General features: G+C 36.4%; 1 protein-coding gene across 1 annotated transcript in view; it reads right to left on the bottom strand.

The window, feature by feature from the left end:
* The window catches only part of LOC150077332 (uncharacterized), a 308602-nt gene that overhangs the window by 82793 nt on the left and 202297 nt on the right, over positions 1-23512 (bottom strand). Inside the window, exons 8-9 of the mRNA XM_090385859.1 lie at positions 22001-22059; positions 6382-6474 (exon numbers count right to left, since the gene is read on the bottom strand). Of these exons, the coding sequence (XP_090241985.1) occupies positions 6382-6474; positions 22001-22059 (152 nt within the window). The remainder of the gene's footprint in view (positions 1-6381; positions 6475-22000; positions 22060-23512) is intronic.

The raw sequence follows: 23512 nt of genomic DNA on the forward strand, positions 1-23512 counted from the left end.
TGCAAAAAGCATTTCCTCTCTGAGTTGATTACCATCCATACGTCTTACATATGCCAATAAAAGTGCTTCATTGCCCATCAAAATTGATTCATCGAGTTGCACTGCAAACTTTTTCACTCGTAATTGAGCAATAAGTTGATTTTCTACATTTTCAGACATTTCATCAACGTGTCTGGATATTGTGTTATTGCTCAAAGGAAGATTATCGGTAATTTCACGTGCATTTTTGTTTAACACTGTTGAAATTAACAACTGATATCGAAGGCAAGATGACAGTTTCACCAATGCTATGTGGCTTTCCAGATTTTGTTATTATTTTGCTGATTTCATATGATGCTAATAAACCGCTATCTTTATTGCTTGCTTGTCTACTAAAAATCTGATCCAATTTGTTTCTTCCTTGAAAATTGTCTTGTAGTTTTCGGAAATACTCCACTGATTTATTTTTCTTTTCGTTGTGCCTTGTCTCCAAAGGGTGACAAAGCTTACTTGGCTTCATGCTATCATTAGACAGCACAGTCATACATATAAGACACATTGGTTTTGTGATATTCTCTGGTGATTCAATAAAACCATATGACAGATATTCAGTCAAATACTGTCTTGTTTTCTTCTTTGCATGAGCCATGGGTAATCTGAAAACAATAATAATATTATTAACCTCAAATATTTAATGTTGGAAATGCTTGTAGGTACTAATGGAAATATAGTTCACTAGAACAATAACGTTCAATACCACAAACAATAGATTTCACAACAACAATGCCGATTACTCACTATAGAATGAAATGACTGCCTCTGACTGACTGACTCTTTCTAGCTTAGTCGGTGCTTAAATAATGTTTTCTTCTTCGAGAATTTTCTATGGAAAGAAATTTTTTTTTTTGCATCAACTAAAGAAGGTTCCAGAAAATACGAGTATCTTCTAACTGCGAATTTCTGGACTTTTCTATGACATTAGTTTATTTTATTATTATTATTTTTATTTAACAAATTGTTTTATTTATAATATTTTATCACGAACCCCTTAGCTCATATTATGGACCCCCTAAATACAATTTTTTTCTTCTTGTGGACCCCCTCAAAGCTTCTATGGACCCCAGTTGGGAAACGCTGCTCTAGGGTTAATGCTACACATATGCAGTACTTTGCATTTGTCAATGTCAAACTTCAACTGCCATTTCTAAACCCATCGACCCAATTTACTTAGATCTTGCAGTAGCCACCCTGATGACCGTTAAGCCTGATGTGCCTTCATCAGTATTGATAAATATTGAAAACAACAACAATGGGCCAACACTGAACCCTGGGGAACTGCACTAATGCACACTAACTGTACACGAAGATCAGTGCCCATTGATAACTACTCTGTTTTCTTACACTCAACCATCCCTGTATCCAAAGCAGTAACTTGCCCTTAATGCCACATTGCTCCAGTTTGTACAGCTGTCTTTTATGTGCAACATTATCAAAAGCCTTCCTGAAATCTAAGTATATATGATGTCAAAATTATTTTTTACATCCAGTTACTTGATCACTGCATCATAGTAACCTATCGGATTGGTTAGACAAAACCACCCATTAACAAATCCATGCTGTGATTGCAGAATAAATGCATGCCTGTGCAGATGGTCCTGCATTGCTTTCTCAGCAATTCCATATTTTCCCTGGATCAGACATTAAGCTAAAGAGGTCTATCATTACTCACGTTGCCTTTTGATCCACCTTCTGTTCCGGGTAAAATAATGGAGTCACTGGTTAAAGATGCATTGCAGGATTATCTAGACAAGACTGCGGCAATAATTCAGACACAGCATGGGTTTGTTAAGGGAAAGTCTTGTCTGACAAATTTGATAGGATATTATGATGTGGTTACAAAGGAACTGGATGCAAAAAATAATTTTGATATCATATATTTGGATTTCAGGAAAGCTTTTGACACTGTTGCGCATGGAAGACTATTGTACAAATTGGAGCAGAATGGTATTAAGGGTAAGTTGCTACAATGGATAAAAGGATGGTTAAGTGGGAGAAGACAGAGGGTGGTAATCAATGGGTGCTGCTCTTCGTGGACTAATGTTATTAGTGGAGTCCCACAGGGTTCGGTGTTGGGTCCACTGTTGTTTAGTATATTTATCAATGATATTGATGAAGGTATGTATATCAGGCTTAATGTCGAAGTTTGCAGATGATACAAAGGTTGGCAGGGTTGTTAATGACAGTAATGTCAGTGTGCTACTGCAACAGGATCTAGATAATTTGGGCAGATGGGCTAAGAAGTGGCAACTGAAGTTTAACCTTGACAAATGCAAAGTACTACATATGGGTAGAAGGAACCCCAGAGAAACGTACCAACTGTGTGGTACTACACTTAAGGTGGTAGAAAATGAAAAAGACCTGGGAGTAATTGTGCAGTCAGATATGAAGTTTACTGAGCAATGCAGACAGGCTGCCAGGGCAGGTCATGGGGTTTTGTCAATGATATATAGGAATTTTGCTAGCAGGGAAAAGGAGGTGATTATCCCTCTGTATAAGGCAATGGTCAGGCCACGCCTTGAGTACTGCGTACAGGTCTGGAGGCCTCATTTTAGGAAGGATGTAGATTTACTTGAGCGTGTACAGAGAAGGGCAACAAGATTGGTGAGGGGGAATGAAGGGATCCTCTTACCAAGAGAGGCTTAAGTTCTGCAAATTGCAGTGGCTGGAGACTAAGCAACTGCGCGGTGATCTGATTGAGGTGTTTAAGGCCTTGAATGGGTTGAGCACACTGAATTCTGATGGGATCCTTCCACTTGTTCAGATTACGAACCTAAGGGGGCATAAATTCAAGTTGAGGTTTTTTTTTTTTTTTTTTGTAGTTGTTGGCGCATCGGCTTCTGTGGCCATAGTGTACCTCCCAAAGTTTTTGCAGTACTTTGATCCAAGCCCGAGGCGGGATTCGAACCCGCGACCTTTGGGTTGCCAGGCAGGCACTTTACCCACCTGGCTATCCCGGTCGGCCAAGTTGAGGAAAGACAGATGTAGAATAGATGTGTGAAAATTTGTCTTTAGCCAGTGGGTGGTTAATTGCTGGAACAAACTTCCATCTGTCGTTGTGGAAGTTGATAGGTTGAATAAATTTAAGGAGGAACTGGACAGGCATTTTGAGGGAATGGTGTGATTTTTTTTTTTTTTTTTTGGCTGATGCTGCATAAGCTCATACACTTGCTTTCTTGCATCACATGCCACTACTACTACTGCTTTAAGAATAGGGGATACATTTGCACATCTCCAGTCCATAGAGACTGTCCCAGAATCCAAAGGTTCTCTCATAATTATGGCTAAGGGTTTGTTTACCTCCTTTGCTGTCTCTCTTAATATAATTGGATAGGTTCCATCCAGCCCGGGTTTCTTCTTTATGTCCATCTCCAACAATTTCTGTTCCATATTATCTATCAGTTCTCACAAAGTAATTTAGCACCTCATTAGAGATTGATAGAATTCTGGCATCCCCTTCCCTAAAGAATTCCTCATGTGTGAATGTAGATGAAAATAGCTATTCAATTTGTCCATAACCTAAGCAGGTAATGAAGACTTAACTCAGTCAAAGTGGCCCAATGTGATTCTATCCCTTCCTTCTACTGTTAATATGAGCATAGAAATCTTTGCTGTTTTTCTTGGTATTCTTTGTTAGAGGCTTCTAATAATCTGCCTTAACTTGCCTAACCTCCTTTGTGACTTGATTACAGTTTAATTTATGTCTACCGTAGGCTTCTGTATCGCCTGATAATTTATATGCATTCCATGCACCTTTATTCTCTGCCATGTGTCTCTAGTTCATTTTATATCCATTTAGGTCTAAGTCTTGAACAGTATTCTTTCTTAGTATGAAAAGTCTAGTAGCTTCTTTGATTACTTCCAATTTAGAATTTGTTGTTGGTAACTACATCAGTTGTTCCTAATGTAAAAACTGGCTGAGACCACTGTAGTCACCTTTACAAAAGCAAAAGCCTTTCCCTTTACCCTTGACAGTAGTTATGTCTTTAATTAAATTCACACATTAGTACACTATAATTGCTGACACCCAGTGGATCTTTTACCTGCAGAATCTTAATGCATTAAGGATCACTGCTGATAACCAGTTCCAAGAGTATTGCCTCTTCTTGTAACCTCTAACGTGCTGCTGTGGAAAACTCATCCAAGAAATTCACAGAAGTCTTGATAATGGGTGAGTGACCAACCCATTTGGTAAGTTAAAATCCCCCATTATGAGACATTCTGATTTGCTGGCCCACTCGATTGCTCTGTATAGCTATTTGGTATACTCATTAATGACCCATCACAGTCATTAAGCCTATAACACACTAGCACTCCCTTAGATTTAACATGCTTCTTAACTAAGAGCATAATCCCTCCACTTCTCCTGTCCTGTCTGTCCTTCTATACATTGTATTCCCCATATTGAAATTCAGCACCACTTATGTCTGAGTGACACCATGTTTTCACTATTCCTGCAATGTCTGCATTTGATGACTTTAGATTCATATAAACACTCTTCAAATTTATTTACAATGCTCCTAGCATTAGTATACATGCACATGTTTTTACTCTTAGTTACCCTAACACAACCCCAGTGTTTATCTGTTCCACAACTGACCCACAGTATGGCCTGAAGTTCCAGACACCTTGCTTTCCAGGCAGTTGTTTTTTTTTTTTTTTTTTTTGGGTAGTTGTTGGTGCATCGGCTTCTATCGCCATAATGCACCTCCCAAGGTTTTTGCAGTACTTTGACCCAAGCCCGAGGCGAGATTCGAACCCGTGACCTTTGGGTTGCCAGGCAGGCACTTTACCCACCCATCTAGCCCGGTCAGCTCAGGCAGTTGCATGTACCTATAGTAGCAGTGCAAGAACACTTTTGCCTCTGCCTGTGGCTCTAGTTAAGCTATTACTCTCTCTATCCCCTCCCCTCCCCCCAAGTTAGCAGTTATTCTACCCGCCTATCACTGCCTCCATAGGTATCTCTATAACCAGGCATCTGCTGGTGGCAAGTCCAGTGATTGTGGAGGGATTACGTATACATAGAATGACAGGAAACTGTGCGAGGTAAATGTTAAGGATATCCTTGTTAGACAATGTGTGGTGGATCATTGTGTTTACGAAAACGACTTTTATTCATTGCTTGTCACTCTTGCAGAATATGTATGATCTATCTTAACCAGGAATACTGTGCTATCACATCATACATATTTTTTGGTTCCTTGCGATAGTCCTTAAAAAAAAAAAAAAAGCATAGGCCAAGGACAAAGCAAGCAGCAAACCTATAAATTATCTTATCCATTCATAGGATGTTACTGGCTTGTTCCCCATTCTTGGCAAGAAATTGCAGTTCAAACCAGGACTTCCATATAAGGTCTCCTGGGTTTGCAGTGCAAACCCACGAGACCTTATATGGAAATATGACAAGTGCTTTCAAAGATTCTTCCATATGGCACAAACACAATCAATTGTTGAGAAAACATGTGCAATAGTGGTACTCATTAGATTTCTGCTCTTCTGCGGCAGTGAAAGATATGATTCTGTGCTGAAAAAAAAAATGTTGTCCTTCATACAGTCTGTGACACTTGCAACCTGTACTCCAATTTCATTATCTGACTGCTTACAGCTTTACAGGAACATACCCCCCCCCCCCCAAAAAAAAAGAGATTATGCAGATATCAATACTCTCATAACACAGCTTCAGCAGTCAGATAATGAAATTGCAATTAAAGAAGCAATGCAAGTACACTGCTTCCTTAATTCCACATGTTGCACCCCTTGTTGTGATTAAAAGACTATTTTCTCTTTGCAAATATTAATAAACAGTCATTCTCACCTGCTGCATAAATTCAGATATCATGAGGGCTGCACAACAAAGTATGTGCAATTCATATTATCAAGTGAAGCTTCAGCATTGCTTTATTAACTCAACATGTTGTACTTTGTATCATGGATAAACAATTGTTTTGTTCTTTGCAAATGATAATGAATAGTCATAATACAACTGGTAGTAGAACTCAAATTATGCAGTAATACAAATTAAATGCTGGATATTTAAGTGCATGTCTAATATAAGAACATTCCAAAATTTCAACAAGTATTTTAAGAGAGAAGTTTAAAACCCCAAGAGGTTATTTTATAAGTTATAAGGTTTTGAAACCTTTTACACATAGCATAGCCAAGATCAACTATAGGGCATGTTCAGTATGTTTTCTATATATTTCAAAGTATTTGTTATTGGAGATGTTAATGATTTTTGAAGCAGTCTACCTAGTGGTTAATGAAATGCACACATAATCACTAATATTAAAGTCAACTACATGTGTGTTCATCTATGCTCGCTTCCTTTGAACATTTTTTTTTTACCTCATTGAATATGTGTTCTCTCATTCGATGGTATTCTTCTTCCATTTCTACAGGATCATCTTCTTCATTTTTAGGATCATACATTTTTCTTACCTATTAAATATTAAAAACATTAAATTTTAGCATTCATATTTTCCATTGTTTATTCTTATATCAAAAGCTATATCACTAACGTTACACTATTTTTGCCACAATAATTTATTATTATTATTATTATTATGCTAACTATTAATGTGATAATGCTGGCCTATGCTTCTAGTACAGCTGAACACACAGAAGAATTAGGTGATGTCACACACAGCCACTCTCTGCCATGCAGCTATTTCCTTACCATTTTCATAGTGACATACTGCCTACGATTTACACTTAATGCCGCATGCACTTGGCTTACATTTGCATAATAGTAACTCCAGAAAAACTTATATGCTTGGTGGGGCTCAATGAGAAACAATACAGGACAAAAGGGACTTGGAAGTTATGATACAGGCAGACATGAAGTTCTCTGAGCAATGCAGATGGTGGCAGGGAAGACCCATGGTGTCCTATTGATGATTTGTCAAACATTTGCTTATATAAAACATTGAATAAGGCAATTGTAAGACCACACTTGGAATACTGTGTCCAGATACAGGTTCTGCACAACAACAACAACAACAAAACCTGAAATAATTAAAAGAAGGGAAACTTGATTGGTGGACCCTGCAAAAAAGGGCACCTATGATGAAAACTTTGGGTATGTGGGCTACAGAGCTTGGCAACCAGGCATCTTAGAGGGATTAGTAAAATGTATGAAGATGAAATTTTTGCTGTTATAAGTGATTCCAGAAATAGAAGGCCATAAATTCAAATTAAGATAAATGAAATTTAGACTAGATAGTTGGAAGTTTTCTTTTAGCTAAATAATCATGTTGTTTACGAGAATAAGTTAATACTAGGGGTAGTTGAGGCTGAGAGTTTGGGGAAATTCAAAGGTTAGCTGGACAGCCACCTAAGTGAGAACAGAAACATATGAGTTATTTTATTATTTTTTTAAAAGAATTATTTATTTTACTTTATTTGGCAACTGCAGTAAAAGCTGGTGACTTCATTATATAAATAAAAATGCTGAATAATTTTTCAACAAATAGCTATTTTCATAAGAGAATTATGTGCTTTTTTGATTTAAACTGAATGGTAACCTATACTTTTCATCAAATTTTTTTTTCTGTTTTGAGCAATGATGTATATAAAAGTATTAACTAGGCCAATATCAATATTAGAATGGGAGACTTATTTTCAGAATCTTTATGCAGAGGATAGGAATATAACATGTGGAATAAAGTAAAAATGATGATAGATTTTATATCTCTAAAATGGAAGCACCAACACAAATAGCAAATCTAAAAAATCGGAAAACTTGCTGATAAAAATCAATAATGAATTATTTATAGTGCCGATTATTTCTGATATTACATTTTTAGCAGGAGCTTATATTTTTTTATGGAGTCACCTCTGAAACCACATGGTTCAAAGATGTGCATTTTAAAAAAAGTGCCCAAGTTAAAAATGCCCAAGGAAAAAGCAGTGCACTTCTCCTTACTTAGGTTGTCATACATAATTAAAACGATGATGTGAACTGAATAACCAAGAGTCTTGATTGGAGACTTTCGTAAAATGTCATCAGTTGGTTGTTTCAAGGAAAGGAACTTGTGTGTGTTTTTATAGATGAAACTTGATTCCCAGGATGTATAGCTAAAGCAAGTGCTGGAAATTTTGTGTTAAACTCTGTATTGACAAAAGATTGGCTGGTAGTTTGGTGTTGAGAATCACATTCTGCGAGCTTTGATGGAACCATTCAACAGCTAAAGATTCATATAACAATAATTTATGACGAAGTTGAATTTAATTTAGGTTATTGCAGTCTTAGGGTTATGTAATTGTGTATGTTGGCTAAGTTCTGTTACAGATTAATTAGATTGAAAACTATTTCTATGATAATAGGTTCAAGTATTTGCAGTCTTGGTTGATCCAAATTTTACAGTTGTGCTTGACTAAATAGCATGTGTTACAGTCACGTTGACAGGTGGTAGATGACTTTCATCAACCGGTGAAATACCACCACTTTGCTTATTGAAGGCTTGAAGTGGTGAAACCCATGTTTAGTCTCTAGAGCAAAGTTTCCGGCATCCCCCTCGCCCCATAATTCTCCTTCAACCCATGCACGGTACTAAGTACTATAGGTTTTGATGTCTTTCGTGTTTGGGGTTTTCATAAAAAAAAAATATATATATTATATGTTTCTTTATACATTATTAAATAATGTGCTTAGTCTATTATATGAAGAAAAAATTAGGATTATGTCAGTACCAGAAAATGTAACTAAGCCATCAGGCTAACTAACTATGGTATGGGTGTACGGCTTTGATGCATTGCTTGTTCTTATTATTTAACTGTTTTGAAGTGAAAGTATTATTTATTCTATTTCTTGCTTCTGAAATAGTATTATGTATTAACTGAATTGGGTATTTCCTTTTTGTTAAGGCATTAATTAAATATTGTAATTCACTTTCTAAATCTGATTGTATAATACTGTTTTTTTTCGCACTGTAAAGGTGATGTGAATAAAAATGTAGGAATTTACCTGTGTGTGTGTGTGAGCGTGTTCCCCCCCCCTAAATACATGTTTTAAGTTTTTGATTACATTTGTAAACATTAAGTTTAAGGAAATTAATACTCTGATTTTCTTCTAGTTCTAGAGTATATCTCAGTCTATCATGCATGGAATTATATTTATGTAAGAGATTATTAATAGTAGTTCGATCAGCAACTAGAAAAATGTCATTAGCATAATATATGAATAATTCAATGTCCAATGGGAAAGGATCTAAAATTTGATTTTCAATGGCAGCTAAGCATAATTATACATTAATAGACTGCATCAATTTACTGTAGTACTGTATACTATCTCTGGCCTGTTAAGTTATAAACTTGTATCGTTAGTAAAATGTTAAACCACACTCTTTAAGCATAGCTGTTCAGTACAACAATCGAAATGACCTGTACTACACACAATTTTGCGACATATGGCTTGCATGTAGATGAAAAAGAGAACTGTTGGAAAGTAAAAGAGTCCACAAGTTAGGGAAAAAAAGTGAGTGTTTTAGGATAGAAAGACTGTTATACTTGTTTTTATATATATACGATAGTTGACGAAATTAATGTTAAAAGGCCAATTAAAGCCCTTGAAATGCTGAACTGTGAGCCTTTGTATATTGTTCATATTGAAGGAACAATGAAACTGACTAAACATTAATGATCATCAATAGATTATATTATTCACTTTATCTACTAACTAGTAAGTATGAAACAAAAAGAAAATTTAGAAGGTATTGAAAATTAACTAAGTTATTAATGCAGAGTGAAACATGACATATTGGCTTACTTGAAAGAGAGGTATGTTTCAATCACATGCCTGTCATGAAAACCTAAAATTATAGTTTTTCCCTGCCTTCATTTATTATTTAGAGAACTGGAAGAAATACAGTAGATGTATTTGTATTCGAGGGTACCTATGCATTAACAATCTATCCTTTTTTTTTTTTTTGAAACAATAGTATGTCTAGAATTAACATTTAATTTCTTTGGGTCTTAAATGTATATATATTATTCTCGCAAGGATCTTAGAGGATTAATCTTGTTTGATTAGCATTAGCAGAGGCATATGATGCAAGAAAGTGAGCTTATGCAGCATCAGCCAAAAAAAAAAAAAAAAAAATCCAGCTCAGCCTTAAATTTATTTAGGCTGTCAACTTCCACAACTAAGGATGGAAGTCTGTTCTACCAACCGACTACCCACTGACTAAAGGCAAACTTCCGCACATCTATCCTACAACTGTCTTTCCTCAATTTGAATTTATGCCCTCTCAGGTGATTATTCTGAGCAAGAGGCAGTATCCCATCAGCACTGAGCATGCTCCAACCATTCAAGGCTTTATACACCTCTATCAGATCACCTCGCCGGTGCCTAGTCTCCAGACACTGTAATTTGCAAAACTTAAGCCTTTCTTCGTAAGAGCAACCCTTTGTTCCATTCACTAATCTTGTTGCCCTTCTCTGTACTCGTTCCAACAGCTCTACATCCTTCTTAAAATTAGGTCTCGCCGACCGGGCTAGCCGAGTGGGTAAAGTACCTGCCCGGCAACCCAAAGGTCGCGGGTTCGATTCCCGCCTCGGGCTTGGATCAAAGTACAGCAAAAACCTTGGGAGGTGCAATATGGCCACAGAAGCCGATGCGCCAACAACTACCAAATCAAAAAAAAAAAAAAAAAAAAAAAAAATTAGGTCTCAAGACCTGTATACAGTACTCAAGGTGTGGCCTGACCATTGCCTTGTACAAGGGAATAATCACCTCCTTATCCCTGCTACAAAAATTCCTGTATATCATCGACAAGACACTATGAGCTACTCTTGCAGACCGTCTGTACTGCTCAGAAAACTTCATATCTGCCTGCACAATTACCCCCAGGTCCTTTTTGTTCTCTACCACTGTCAGTGTAGTACCACAGAGTTAATACGTCACTCTGGGGTTACTGCTTCCCATATGTAGTTCTTTACATTTGTCAATGTTAAACATCATTTGCCACCTCTCAGCCCATCTGCTCAACTTTTCTAGATCCTGTTGCAGCAGAGTACTGTCATTAGTGTCCTTACCAACCCTGCCAACCTTTGTCTGCAAACTTGGACATTAAGCTTGATACACCATCATCAATATCATTTATAAATACAGAAAACAACAATGGACCCAACACTGAACCCTGAGGGACTCCACTAATAACATTAGTCCACAACAAGCAGTGTCCACTGATTACCACTCTCTGTTTTCTCCCACCCAACCATCCCTTTATCCATAGCAGCAATTTGCCTCCAATACCACATTGCTCCAATTTGTTCAGCAGTCTTCCATGTACAACAGTATCAAAAGCCTTTCTAAGATCCAAATACAATGAAACCTCCCTTTAACGGACAGCCATGGGGAACGAAAATGTGTCCGTTAGAGAGAAGTGTCCGCTAACAAGAAGTCTGAGGGAGAAAAAAAAAGAAAGAAAGAAAGAAAAATCGTTAAACGTTTTATGTAAAATTAAATTAAAATATATACAGATTTTGAACAATATTTTTGTAAATAATATACGATTACATACACAAGAGATAAAGAAAAATCGTTAAACATACAGTAATCACTTATTTTTTTCTGCACCTTCTTCCGGCTGATAATTTTGTTTTCAACATTTGTTTGGAGTGAAGAAACCATCGAAAGTCCTTCAGTAAGATACTTCAGTGGCGAAAAACATTTTTAAACAATTGATTTGTATGAGCGCTTCTTCTATTTTCATCGGTGGTTCGTCGTTAATATGTTCTTCGACATAATGATCTCCTTCCATTTCTTCATCCTCATGAGGAACTTCTTGAAAAATATCGATGATAATGTAGTTGATATCTATAGCACCATCTTCTGTAGTGAGGTTCGAGTCTATATCTTTGTAGCCAGGGTCACTTGTAGCTGAAGTATCGTACATTATCAATAGATGAAGTTCTTGCTCTTCTTGGTGCTCCACATTGCTGTTCACAACTTCAATTTTTGCGTTTGACAAGCCAGACTTTACAAAACAGTTCACGACAGTTTGTTTCCTAATTTGGTTTACTGAAGAGGAAATCCATTGAATCGCATCTAGGATGCTGATTTTCTTTGCAAAGTCACTCGCACATGTTACATCGTTCATGTTTGCAATGAGATGTCTTAAAACACGTTTTCTGTAGTGAAGTTTAAAATTTTTTTATTATCCCTTGATCCAAGGGCTGACACTCTGCAGATGTGTTTGGTGGCAGAAAAATGATTTGAATGTTGGACAATTCAATGTGCGGGTGAGTTGCAGCATTATCCATGAAAAGAATAATTTTTCTGTTTTGACGAATCATGTTTTGGTTAAAGTGACTTATCCATTCGCCCATGATATCTCGTGTCATCCACGCTTTTTTATTAGACTTCTAATCAACATTCAAGATTCAACTTTATGCCCTTGAAACAACGAGGATTTTGTGGTTTTCCTATAACAAGAGGTTGTTCAAAGTCTCCTAGCATATTTGTACACAATAGTACAGTCAAGCGTTTCTTAGAAATTTTTCCGCCCTGGCACTTTTCGTTTTTTAGACTCATTGTTTTTTCAGGAAGAGCTTTAAAAAACAACCCTGTTTCGTCACAGTTGTAAATATCCTTAGCTTCAAAATCACGACATAAATCTTCCAATTTGACGGTCCACTCTGTTAGAACTCCAGTATCAACAGATCCACCTTCACCACTTACGGTTTTCCAAGAAATTTTATGCCGAGTTTTGAACTTGTCTAGCCATAGCACAGAAGCTTTGAACTCATTTACTCCCATAGATTTCACAACCTCAAAAGCCTTTTCCCTAATAATAGGCCGATTAATGGGAATTTTTTTAGCATGTTCGCGACAAAACCACTCATACATAACATTGTCAATTTGAAGTCCAACAGTTTTCGGGAATGATTTTTGAACCTGATCATTTCCGTGTTGCCAAAATTGTTTGAGCAGTTCATTTTTTTTCTTTAGGATGTCGCTTACCTGCGTCTTCTCAATTTTGAATTTTGCAGCGAGAGTGCGAACACTATTTTTTTGCCGATCATACGCATTAATGAGTTCGACTTTATCTTTTAAAGTTAAATGTTTATGAGAAGACATTGTGCACTTCACACGACACTGAACAAAACTGAAACTGAAAATACGAAAGGCCGACCATATCCCCCCCCCCCACACCGAATTCATCAGAAGTTTTACACGTGCCTTAAAATTCTTGAAAAAGGGTTTAGAACCGCGACGTAAACCTTGATAAAATTCAGAGAATCGGAAATAGAAAATAAACACACGATTGAGGCAATACATGGAAGAAACGTTCCTAGAAAAAGGGCCGTGGGCTCACCCGCTGTCCGTTATGGGGAGATCAAATTAAGTGCTAATCTAAACGAAACAGTGCAGATTGCCTGTCCGCTAGACAGAAGCTGCAAACACGTTAAAACCAATAGAGGGGAGTTGGGGAATTTGAAAATGTCCGTTGTAGAGAGATGTCCGTTAACGAGAGGTGTCCGTTAGGAGAAATTTCGCTATATATGATATCAGTTATTCTCTGCATCCAGTCCCTTTGTGACCACATCATAGTATCCAATCAAATTGGTCAGGCAAGACTTTCCCTTAACAAAACCATGTTGTGTCCGAGCTATATCTGAAGTCTTGTCTAGATGATCCTGCAGTGCTTCTTTAACCAGTGCCTCCATTAATTTTCCTGGAACAGAAGTTAAACTAACAGGTCTATAATTACTTGTGTCATCCTTTGATCCTCCTTTGTGAATTGGGGTCACATTTGAACACTCCAGTCCATGGGTACCTCCCCTGAGTCCAAAGAAGCTCACATTATGGCTAAGGGTTTGCTTACTTCCTTTGCTGCCTCCTTTAAAATAACTGGATAGATCCCATCCACCTCAGGTACCTTTTTTATGTTTATCTTCAACAATTTCTCCTCCACTTTCCTCTCAATTATTACAAAATCTTCTAGCTCAGTGCCAGAGTTTAATTCACCTCTGGCATTCCCCTCCCTGAATAACTCCTCATGGGTGAATGTAGATGCAAAATACTCATTTAGTTTGTTAGCCACCTGAGCAGGATCATCAACATCCAGTGGACCAATCTGATTAATCCCTTTCCTTCTAGAGTTTACATAGGTAAAGAACTCTTTGTTTTTCTTTGCATCCTTTGCCAAAGATTTCTCATAATCTGCCTTTGCCTGGCTAATCTCCTTTGTGACTTGGTTACAGACCAGCTTATATCTATCATAGGCTTCCATGTCACCCATTAGTTTATATGTATCCATGCATTTTTCTTCATAGTATAGTTCATCTGTTCATTACTTCATGACATCCATTTAGGCCTAAACCTTGAACAATATTTTTAGTTGGTATGTAAAGCCTAGTAGCTTCCAAGATAAATTCTTTGAATGCTTCCCATTTTGAATTTGCATTTGGTAACATCATCAGTTGGTACCGCTGTATAGAATTTAAATACTGTCTCAGACCACCGTAGTCACCTTTACGAAAGCAAAAATCCTTTCCTTTACCCCTGATGGTAGTTACCTCTTTGAGTAAATTCCACTTCAGCACATTGTGATCACTGCTACCTAGTGGTTCCTTTATCTGCATATTCTTAATGCATGAAGAATCACTACTGATAATCAAATCAAGAATATTACTCCCTGTAGTTGCCTCCCGAACATGCTGATGTAGAAAACAATCATCCAATAAATCCACAAAAGCCTTGCTAGTTGTGAGAGTGACCAACCCACAAATTCTAGTCAATATCTGGGAAATTAAAATCCCCCATTATAAGACTCTCTGATTTACTGGCCCACTCTATTTCCCTGTACAGTTTTTTGTTATACTCATCAGAGTCATTAGGCCTATAACACACTCATACTCTCAATGCTTATGTCACACCAAATTGACTCGACACTGCACTGTCCAACGATGTCGACTGGCTTCACTTCCTTGGATTTTAGGTGTTTCTTAACTAATAGCATAACCCCCCCCCCTCCCTTCCTATACGCACTGTACTCCCCAAATTCTGGTTCTGCATTCCTTATATCTGTGTGACACCATGTCTCTGATATCCTAACAATATCTGCCTTTGATGTTTTGAGCAATATCTCAAATTCATCAAATTTATTTACCAAACTCCTAGCATTGGTGTATACGCAGGTATACATGCACCCGTTCCTATTCTTAGCTACCCTAACACAACCCATGTGTTTACTTGTACCACAACGAGTCCCAGCAGTCTCTGAAATACTCTGCATCTTGTTTTCCAGGCTGCTGCTCATTCAAATAGAAGCAGTGCAAGAATCACTTTCACCTCTGCCAGTGGCCACTGCTAATCTACTGGTTCTTGTATTCCCCCAAGCTAGCAGTTTTCCGACCCACCTAACAGTGCCTCGATAGCATCAGCAAATATTCTTGCACCCTTTCTATTTCTAGTTATACTTTTGGTTTATAAATCTGGAAGGTTAAGGAATTGTTCAGGAAATTTTTACTGGTATCATATTCATTCAGTTTGTGATTATGCTTATCCTGAGCAAGCTAGTAGTTTATATACAAGGTTCTACATATATAAAATATTGCCACAACTTTCATATTTCATGATTCATAATTATATTCAAAGTTCTCTAATTCTCTCATTTTCAGGAGAAAACCCTAAGTATCCTGTTAGATTTTTTTTTGAGCTTGACAGACTGAAAGAAACCTTAACGCTTCAGAAAAACATGATGTAGCCATTAGTTCATTCACACCTGCAAGGTAAAGTGACACACGTTTTGGGGCGCCTCCATAGCCAGGTGGGAAGGAGCAGCAGCAGTAGTGCATAGCACACGCTTCTTGATTAGACCGGGGTTCGAGCCCGTCACCACCAAATACGGATGCGGAAAGGTCAGGGAATGACCACTGCATATTCCCGGAGCAATATGGCCTTAGTTGCTAATGCTCCTAAAAACCAAATAACAACAAATAACGACACACACACACACACACACACACACGTTTTAATTGGTTCTCCACTGAGAGAGAGAGAGAGAAATTCTTACTCACTTTTAAAGTGAACCCTTAATTTCTAAGGAAAAAGATTTTGACAATGTATCCAGCTTTATAAAAAAAAGTAAAAGAAATCAGAATTGAAAGCCTCCTTCTTCAATAAATCTCACAAATGTGACCACAAGAAGAAAGTTCAGAAAGTTACTTTGAAGGTTACTTTGCTGGTAACTAACCAGCAAAATTTGCTGGTTAGTTACCAGCAAAACTCTCAGAAACTATAGAATGATGGCATGCTTGAACAAATCCAGTTAATTCAATCCATGCAGCAACAGTGGCTGACTAGCACAAATGATATAATTCACTAAACTGTCAATTCCAAGCACACTCCTATTTCACAGTTTCAGTCAACCATTCAGAATGCAGACATGTAACATTCATTCAAGAAGGGAACAATAATTTGCTATAAGTGTTATATGCTAGAACATACATCTAAGAACTGTAATGTTAAAACCAGTTCATAAAATTGATTCTCTCAACCTCTCCATGCTTCTTAGCCTTCATACCCCACATTTAATATCACCACTACCTCATTTACCAGCAGGTGCTTCTGGGTCAAACAGTAACCCTATATGAGTGAATTTTATTACGACTATGCTTTTTGAGTTTGAGTATTGCTTTTTGAATATCTTGAACGTTGGCGAGTAAGAGAATCTGCCTGTAGGTTTTTCTTATTTGTCTGAGTTAACCAATATAACCTTTTATTATCATTAAAATTTCTATTTATTATAAAGAAATAAAGAGTACACATACAGGATACTAGTGATCAGCAATGATATGGTAGTGCACTGACACTCAGGATTCAGGTCCCATAAATCAGAATTGATTGCAAGAAAGTTAATCAGATCAAAAATAGTATTGACGAAGTGCTGTTTACACTTCATTATAACTATATAATTGTTATATCAATACGAGGGGTTTCCAAAAAGTAAGGTAACACATTTTTTCTCTCAATGATGTTTAATAATAAGAAGTTGAAATTACACACCAAGAAATAAGTGAACATGCACTACTTCTCCACAAAGTCTCGAATTTTATTAATGCACTTTTCCCAATGATGGATCAGTTTATCAATGCCAGTACTGAAGAAGTCCATGCCCAGATGCAGTAACTAACATCGCACTGCCTGATGAACTTCCTCATCTGTGGTAAAATGCTTTCCTGGAAGGTGTTTTTTCAGAGGGCCAAACAAATGGAAGTCTGAAGGTGCTAAGCCTGGGTTGTAAGGGATGTGACAGAGTTTCCCAACAATTACGGCACAACCACTAATGCGTGGTGTGGGCAGTGTGTCAAATTGTGTTGTCGTGCAACAAAATCACATCGCTTGTCAGGAGTCCTGGTCGTTTGCGTTGAATATGGCTTTCAGTTTTCCCAACGTTGCACAGTAAAGCTGTGCATTGATTGTTCCTCCATTTGGCAAGAAATCCACCAACAGAACACTGTGGCCATAACTTTTTGGACACTGGGAACAGTGTTTTTGCACACAGGAGGTTGTAGATGTTTCCAGGTCATGGAGTCTTGTTTGCTCTCCGGGGTAAAGTGATGAACCCATGTTTTGTCTGCTCTGACTATGCAAGCGAGAAAATCCTCTCTTTCATTGCTGTATCGCAACAGGTTCTCTAGACACATCCCCATGCACTTTGCTTTGTCCTCCTCTGACAAGTGTCGGGGCACCCAGTGGCAGCACACCTTTCGAAAGCCAAGGACATCGTGAACAGGCGACTTACTCACATTCACTATTTGTGTAACTTCACTCGCCTGTTTTCAAGAACGATGCCCTTAATGCACGAAATGTTGTTTTCTGTCTTGCTCGATGAAGGCCTGCCTGCCCAATGTCAATCTTCAATGTCAACACAGCCCACTTTAAATTCATTGCACCAAAAACACACCCGCTTCTTTGTCATCGCCTTTTCGCCATACACAGAAACCAGGTCACGGTGAATGTCACTTAGTGAAGACCCTTTTGCTTGCAAAAAGCGAATAACTTCACGAACACCTGTTTTGGACCACACTCGCACAGTAGCCGCCATTTTGTAACTGGAATCTGCTGTGAGGCGACGGTACTGCAACACTGCACTGGCAGTCTTTTTGAATGTAATTAACGGGTCTATCTGTCCACCGTGTTTCATCTCATTCCCTTTCACCATTATTAAGAAAAAAAAACATGTTACCTTACTTTTCAGAAACCCCTCGTATTATTATAGAAATATCACCAATCTTGTAATATTTCTTCCACCTTCCACCACAGGTCTAATAGAAGGGAGGCTGCTAAATACCCAAACAGAAGAGACAGTTGGCAACAGATCTCACATATAACTTAAAATACTTTCTAATAATCTCCTGAACAAATCACCTACAATCAAATCTAAAAAAAAAAAAATAATAAAATAAAATAAAATAAAATAAAAACCACCATTTACACATTCATTCCCTCTAAACATTTGTCCAGTTCCTCCTCGAATTTATTTAAGCTGCCAACTACCCGCTGGCTAAAGGCAAATTTCCGTACATTCTATTTACGTTCTATTCTATAACTGTCTTTCTTCAATTTGAATTTTTGATCGTTCTACATGATCCTGCAATGCATCTTTAATCAGTGACTCCATTATTTTACCCGGTGTGTAATTACTCGTGTCACCCTTAGATACCCTTTTGTGAATTGGTGATATATATGTACATCTCCAGTCCGTGGGGACTTCCCCTGAGTCCAAGGATGCTCTCATAATTATGGCTAAGGATTTGCTTACTTTCTTTTCTGCCTCCTTTAATATAACTGGATAGTTCCCATCCACCCAGGTGCCTTTCTTATGTTTAACTTCAACAATTTCTCTTCCACTTTGCTCTCAGTTATTACAAAATCATTAAGCACCCAGTTACAGTTTGATAAACTTTTGGCATTTTCCTCCCCTAATAACTCCTCATGTGTGAATGTAAATGCAAAATACTCATTCAGATTATCAACTATCTGAGCAGAATCATCAACAGTTGAACCATCCATATCAAGTGGACCAATCTGATTCATCCCACTCCTTTTAGAGTTTATATAAGTAAAGAAGTCCTTGCTGTTTTCCTTAGCATCCTTTGGCAAAGATTTCTCGTAATCTGCCTTCGATTGCCTAATCTCTTTGTGACTTGGTTACAGACCAGCTTAAAACTATCATAGGCTTCTGTGTCACCTGTTAATTTTTATGTATCCCATGCATTTTTCTTCTCTGCCACATGTCTAATTAGTTCATCTGACATCCATTTTGGCCTAAATCTTGAACAATATTTCTTAGTTTGTATGAAAAGCCTAGAAGCTTCGAAGATTATTTTTTTGAATGCTTCCCATTTTGGATTTGCTGTTGGTAACATCATCAATTGGTCTCATTGTACATAATTTAAAATCAAATCTGTCTGAGACCACTGTAGTCACCTTCATGGAAGGAAAAACCCTTCCCTTTACTCCTGATGGTAATTATATCTTTAAGTAAATCCCACATCAGTACAATGTGATCACTGCCAAATAGTGGTTCCTACACACTGAACAATCTACCAAAGCCTAGTAGATCTCGTAATCTCAAAGAGATCTGTCAATGTGAAACTTTTAAGAGAAGATATTGAAAGAAGCCCAAAAAATCTCAGAAGTTTTTAGTTTGGAATTTAAATACAAGGTTTAGCATCCATGTTGCTAAAACGTTTGAATGAGGATGACCCAAACAGAATACTAGAACAACATGTTCGTGAAACAGAACAAACCGAGATATTATTGACAATGGTTTGTAGACTGATGAAGCCACATTTAAACTAAACAGAACTGTTAATTGCCATAAAAGTATTTATTACTCTCTTACTAATCCCCATTTATTCTTTAACAAGGATTTAAATGCTCCTAGCTTGACAGGAGTTGTTCTAACCTTTTTGCTTTGAGGGAATCTGAGGGAAAAAGCTACTTGAGACTGCTAAAAGATAAAATAATTCCAATAATGCAGATGAAAATCATTAAGCATTGCTTTTTAAAGCAAGAAAAAACACCAGCTCGCATGCAAAAAAAAATTGTCCATGACTTCTTAGAAGAAAAGTTCCAAGGTTGATAGATTGGATGGTGTGTTCCACTGAATGGTATTTGCACTCCCCTAATTCACTACCCAGTGCAGAATTCTTAAAGGATAAAGTATTTAGTAATAAGCATAGGTCTCTGCTGGAGCTTCAGCATTCAACAGTTAGAGTAGTTGAGAACATTTCTGAGTTCTGAGGAATTGTGCCTTGCTGTATGCCACTACCTGCACAAAATACAATTTTGTAAAGACCAAAATGGTGGCCATATTAAACAGCCATTTTTTTTTTTTTTTAGTACACCCTTTCTGTTGTGAAAGCATTAATTAAAATATATAAATAAAATGTGTTGTTATTTACAGTCAAACATCTTTCCTTACTTATATAGGACCATCTATATGTATATAATTATAAAACTTTGTTAAATAAGTTCTCTTAACTTATGAATTAATTTTGCTATAAAAATTATTTTTTTAGGAGTTCAGTACCCCATGTACAAAAAAAAAAAAAAAAAAATGTAATAAAATAAAATAAATTGTTGTTAAGAAAATAAACTTTTTTTTTTTTTTTTTTTTGGTGGGTAAGGTTTTCTAGAAAGTTTAATATGCTCTTCAAAATTACCTTTCTATGCATTAATCTTGAATATGGTAAGTTGCATTTTCTTTGCTTGATTATTTAATTGTTTGTCAGAAGTCAAATGTAAGAATGGACGTGTACTACCACTAACACAGGTATGCAATAATAAAAGATAAATAAATAAATAAAAAAGTTAAATTTTTTAATAAAAAAATGATAAAAAACTAAATGTAATTATATTAATAAATCTACTGATTTATTGTATGATATTTCTAGCTTCTTAAATTATCAATTTGCATTGTTTGCAAAATTTTGAACCATATTCTCTATTAAGCTGAACTGCTCAGTACAATAACCAAAATGACCTGTACTATATGTGCACTCGCAACATGTGACTTGAATGTGGATGAAAAAAGACACTATTGAAAAGAAAAAAATTAAACCTGTTTTCGGATAGACTGTTATAATTGTTTATATAATTTCCATATGTAATTCGTGCAGTTCAAGTTTATAGGAGTCTAGATATTGTCTTTGATCTATTTAAGTCAAAGTATCCAGTAAGGATTTATATATGTAACAGTTGAACAAACCTAATCTTAAAGGGCTAATTAAAGCACATGTAATGCTGAAATTTGAGACAATATCATTCACAGTTATTAAAGAACAACGAAACTGATCAAACGTTAAAATAGATCATTAATAAGTTAAATGGTCAATTTTATCTAATGGTAATAGTTTGAAAGGAAACTAAAACTTAAGCTGCAAATTTAAACACAAAGTAGATTTTTTTTTTTTTGTTTAAGAATGAATTAAAAATTAAATTATTAATGCAAGGAGTGGAAACAATATATTGGCTTACATGACAGGGTGGTACAATGTTTCATTCAGCTGTGTTTAATGTTGATAAAAACAAAGCTGATACTTACCTTTGTTTCCTGGACTGTCTAAACTCGTGTATTTATATGAACCTGAAATTATAGTTTCTTTGCATTCATTCATTGTTATTTATCTTACCATTCCAGAATTTATTCACTGTTCAGAAGTCAAAGAAATATAGCAATTGAATTTGCCTTTGAGGGTGAACCTGTGCTCTACCAATTCACCTCAATTTCTTTTTTTGAATAACAATGTCTAGAATTTACAATATAGTAGATATAATATATTAGTATAAATAAATAAAAATATTTATAAATAAAAAAATAAGTATGACAATTATTAAATTGTACAATATATATCATTTGCTTTTAAAGAAAGTAAATGTCAATTAACAACTAAACATTTGGTTTTTCCTCTCACTATAATACAGCTGGCATTCCAATTCACATACCTCCCGCCTTAAAATGGCTTCTACTTCACTTAGATCTAGCTTTCCATCTCCATTAATATCTACAAAATATAGACAAAAAAATAAATAAAAGTTACTGCAGAAATGTAATTAGGATAAAAAATAATTTTTTATATTCCAAATTGACATACTGTATGACTAGAACAAATTTCTGCAACAATGTGTTGCAGAAATTTCAAACAATGTGTTGTCATTAAATTCAAATACAGTAAACCCTAGATTTAACAGACTAATAGGGAAGGAGGGGTGTCCATTAAGGCCAAAATTCCGCTAAATCAAATGTAACCTTGGGAGGGGGGGGGGGAATTTTTTCTTGTTCTTAATGTAAAAAAAAAAAAAAAAAAAAGCTTCAAAACACTATACAGTACAGTACAATATAAAATTATGTTGCAATTTGGCCTTTGATTTACAGATATCAAAAACAGTTTGTTTTTTTTTTACGCTACAAATTTCACAAACATGTGCTACGGAGACACCTTGTTCTAATTTCTCAATTAGATCTAATTTCAGTGCCACATTTAAGTTCACACTCTTTTAACTCCTCTATCACTTAATGCCATTTTAAATTGTAAGATTGCAAAATTATTTAATAAACAAAGTCACAATTCAGAAATCGCAGAAACACTCTGATGATGTTACCAACAGTGGGAAGCATTCAAGGAATTAATTGTGGAAACTACTAAAAGTTTCATACCTATTAAGAAATATTGTTCAAGGTTTAGGCATAAATGGATGTCAAACGAACTAATGAGATTAGTGGCAGAGAAAAAAAATGCATGAGATGCATATAAATTATCAGGCGACACAGAAGCCTATGGCAGATATAAGCTAGTCTGTAATCAAGTCACAAAGGAGGTTGGGCAGGCAAAGGCAGATTACGAGAAATCTTTGGCAAAGGATGCTAAGAAAACCAGCAAGGAATTCTTTAGTTATATAAACTCTAAAAGGAAGGGGATGAATCTGATTAGTCCACTTGATATCGATGGTTCGACTGTTTATGATGCTGCTCAGATGGCAAACAAACTGAACGGGTATTTTGCATCTACATTCACAAACGAGAAGTTATTAAGGATTGAAAATGCCAGAAGGTTATCAAATTGTAGCAGGGTGCTTAATGATTTTGTAATAACTGAGAGCAAAGTGGAGGAGAAATTGTTGAAGTTAAACATAAGAAAGGCACCTGGGGTGGATGGGATCTATCCAGTTATATTAAAGGAGGCGGCAAAGGAAGTAAGCAAACCCTTGGCCAAAATTATGAGAGCATCCTTGGACTCAGGGGAGGACCCCATGGACTGGAGATATGCAAATGTATCCCTAGTTCACAAAGGGGGATCGAAGGGTGACACGAGTAATTACAGACCAGTTAGTTTAACTTCTGTTCCGGGTAAAACAATGGAGTCACTGGTTAAAGATGCATTGCAGGATCATCTAGACAAGACTGCAACAATAATTCAGACACAGCATGGGTTTGTTAAGGGAAAGTCGTGTCTGACA

This window comes from Mastigoproctus giganteus, chromosome 12 (assembly GCF_048544385.1).
Source record: "Mastigoproctus giganteus isolate SK-2022 chromosome 12, ASM4854438v1, whole genome shotgun sequence".
Lineage (NCBI taxonomy): Eukaryota > Metazoa > Arthropoda > Arachnida > Uropygi > Thelyphonidae > Mastigoproctus > Mastigoproctus giganteus.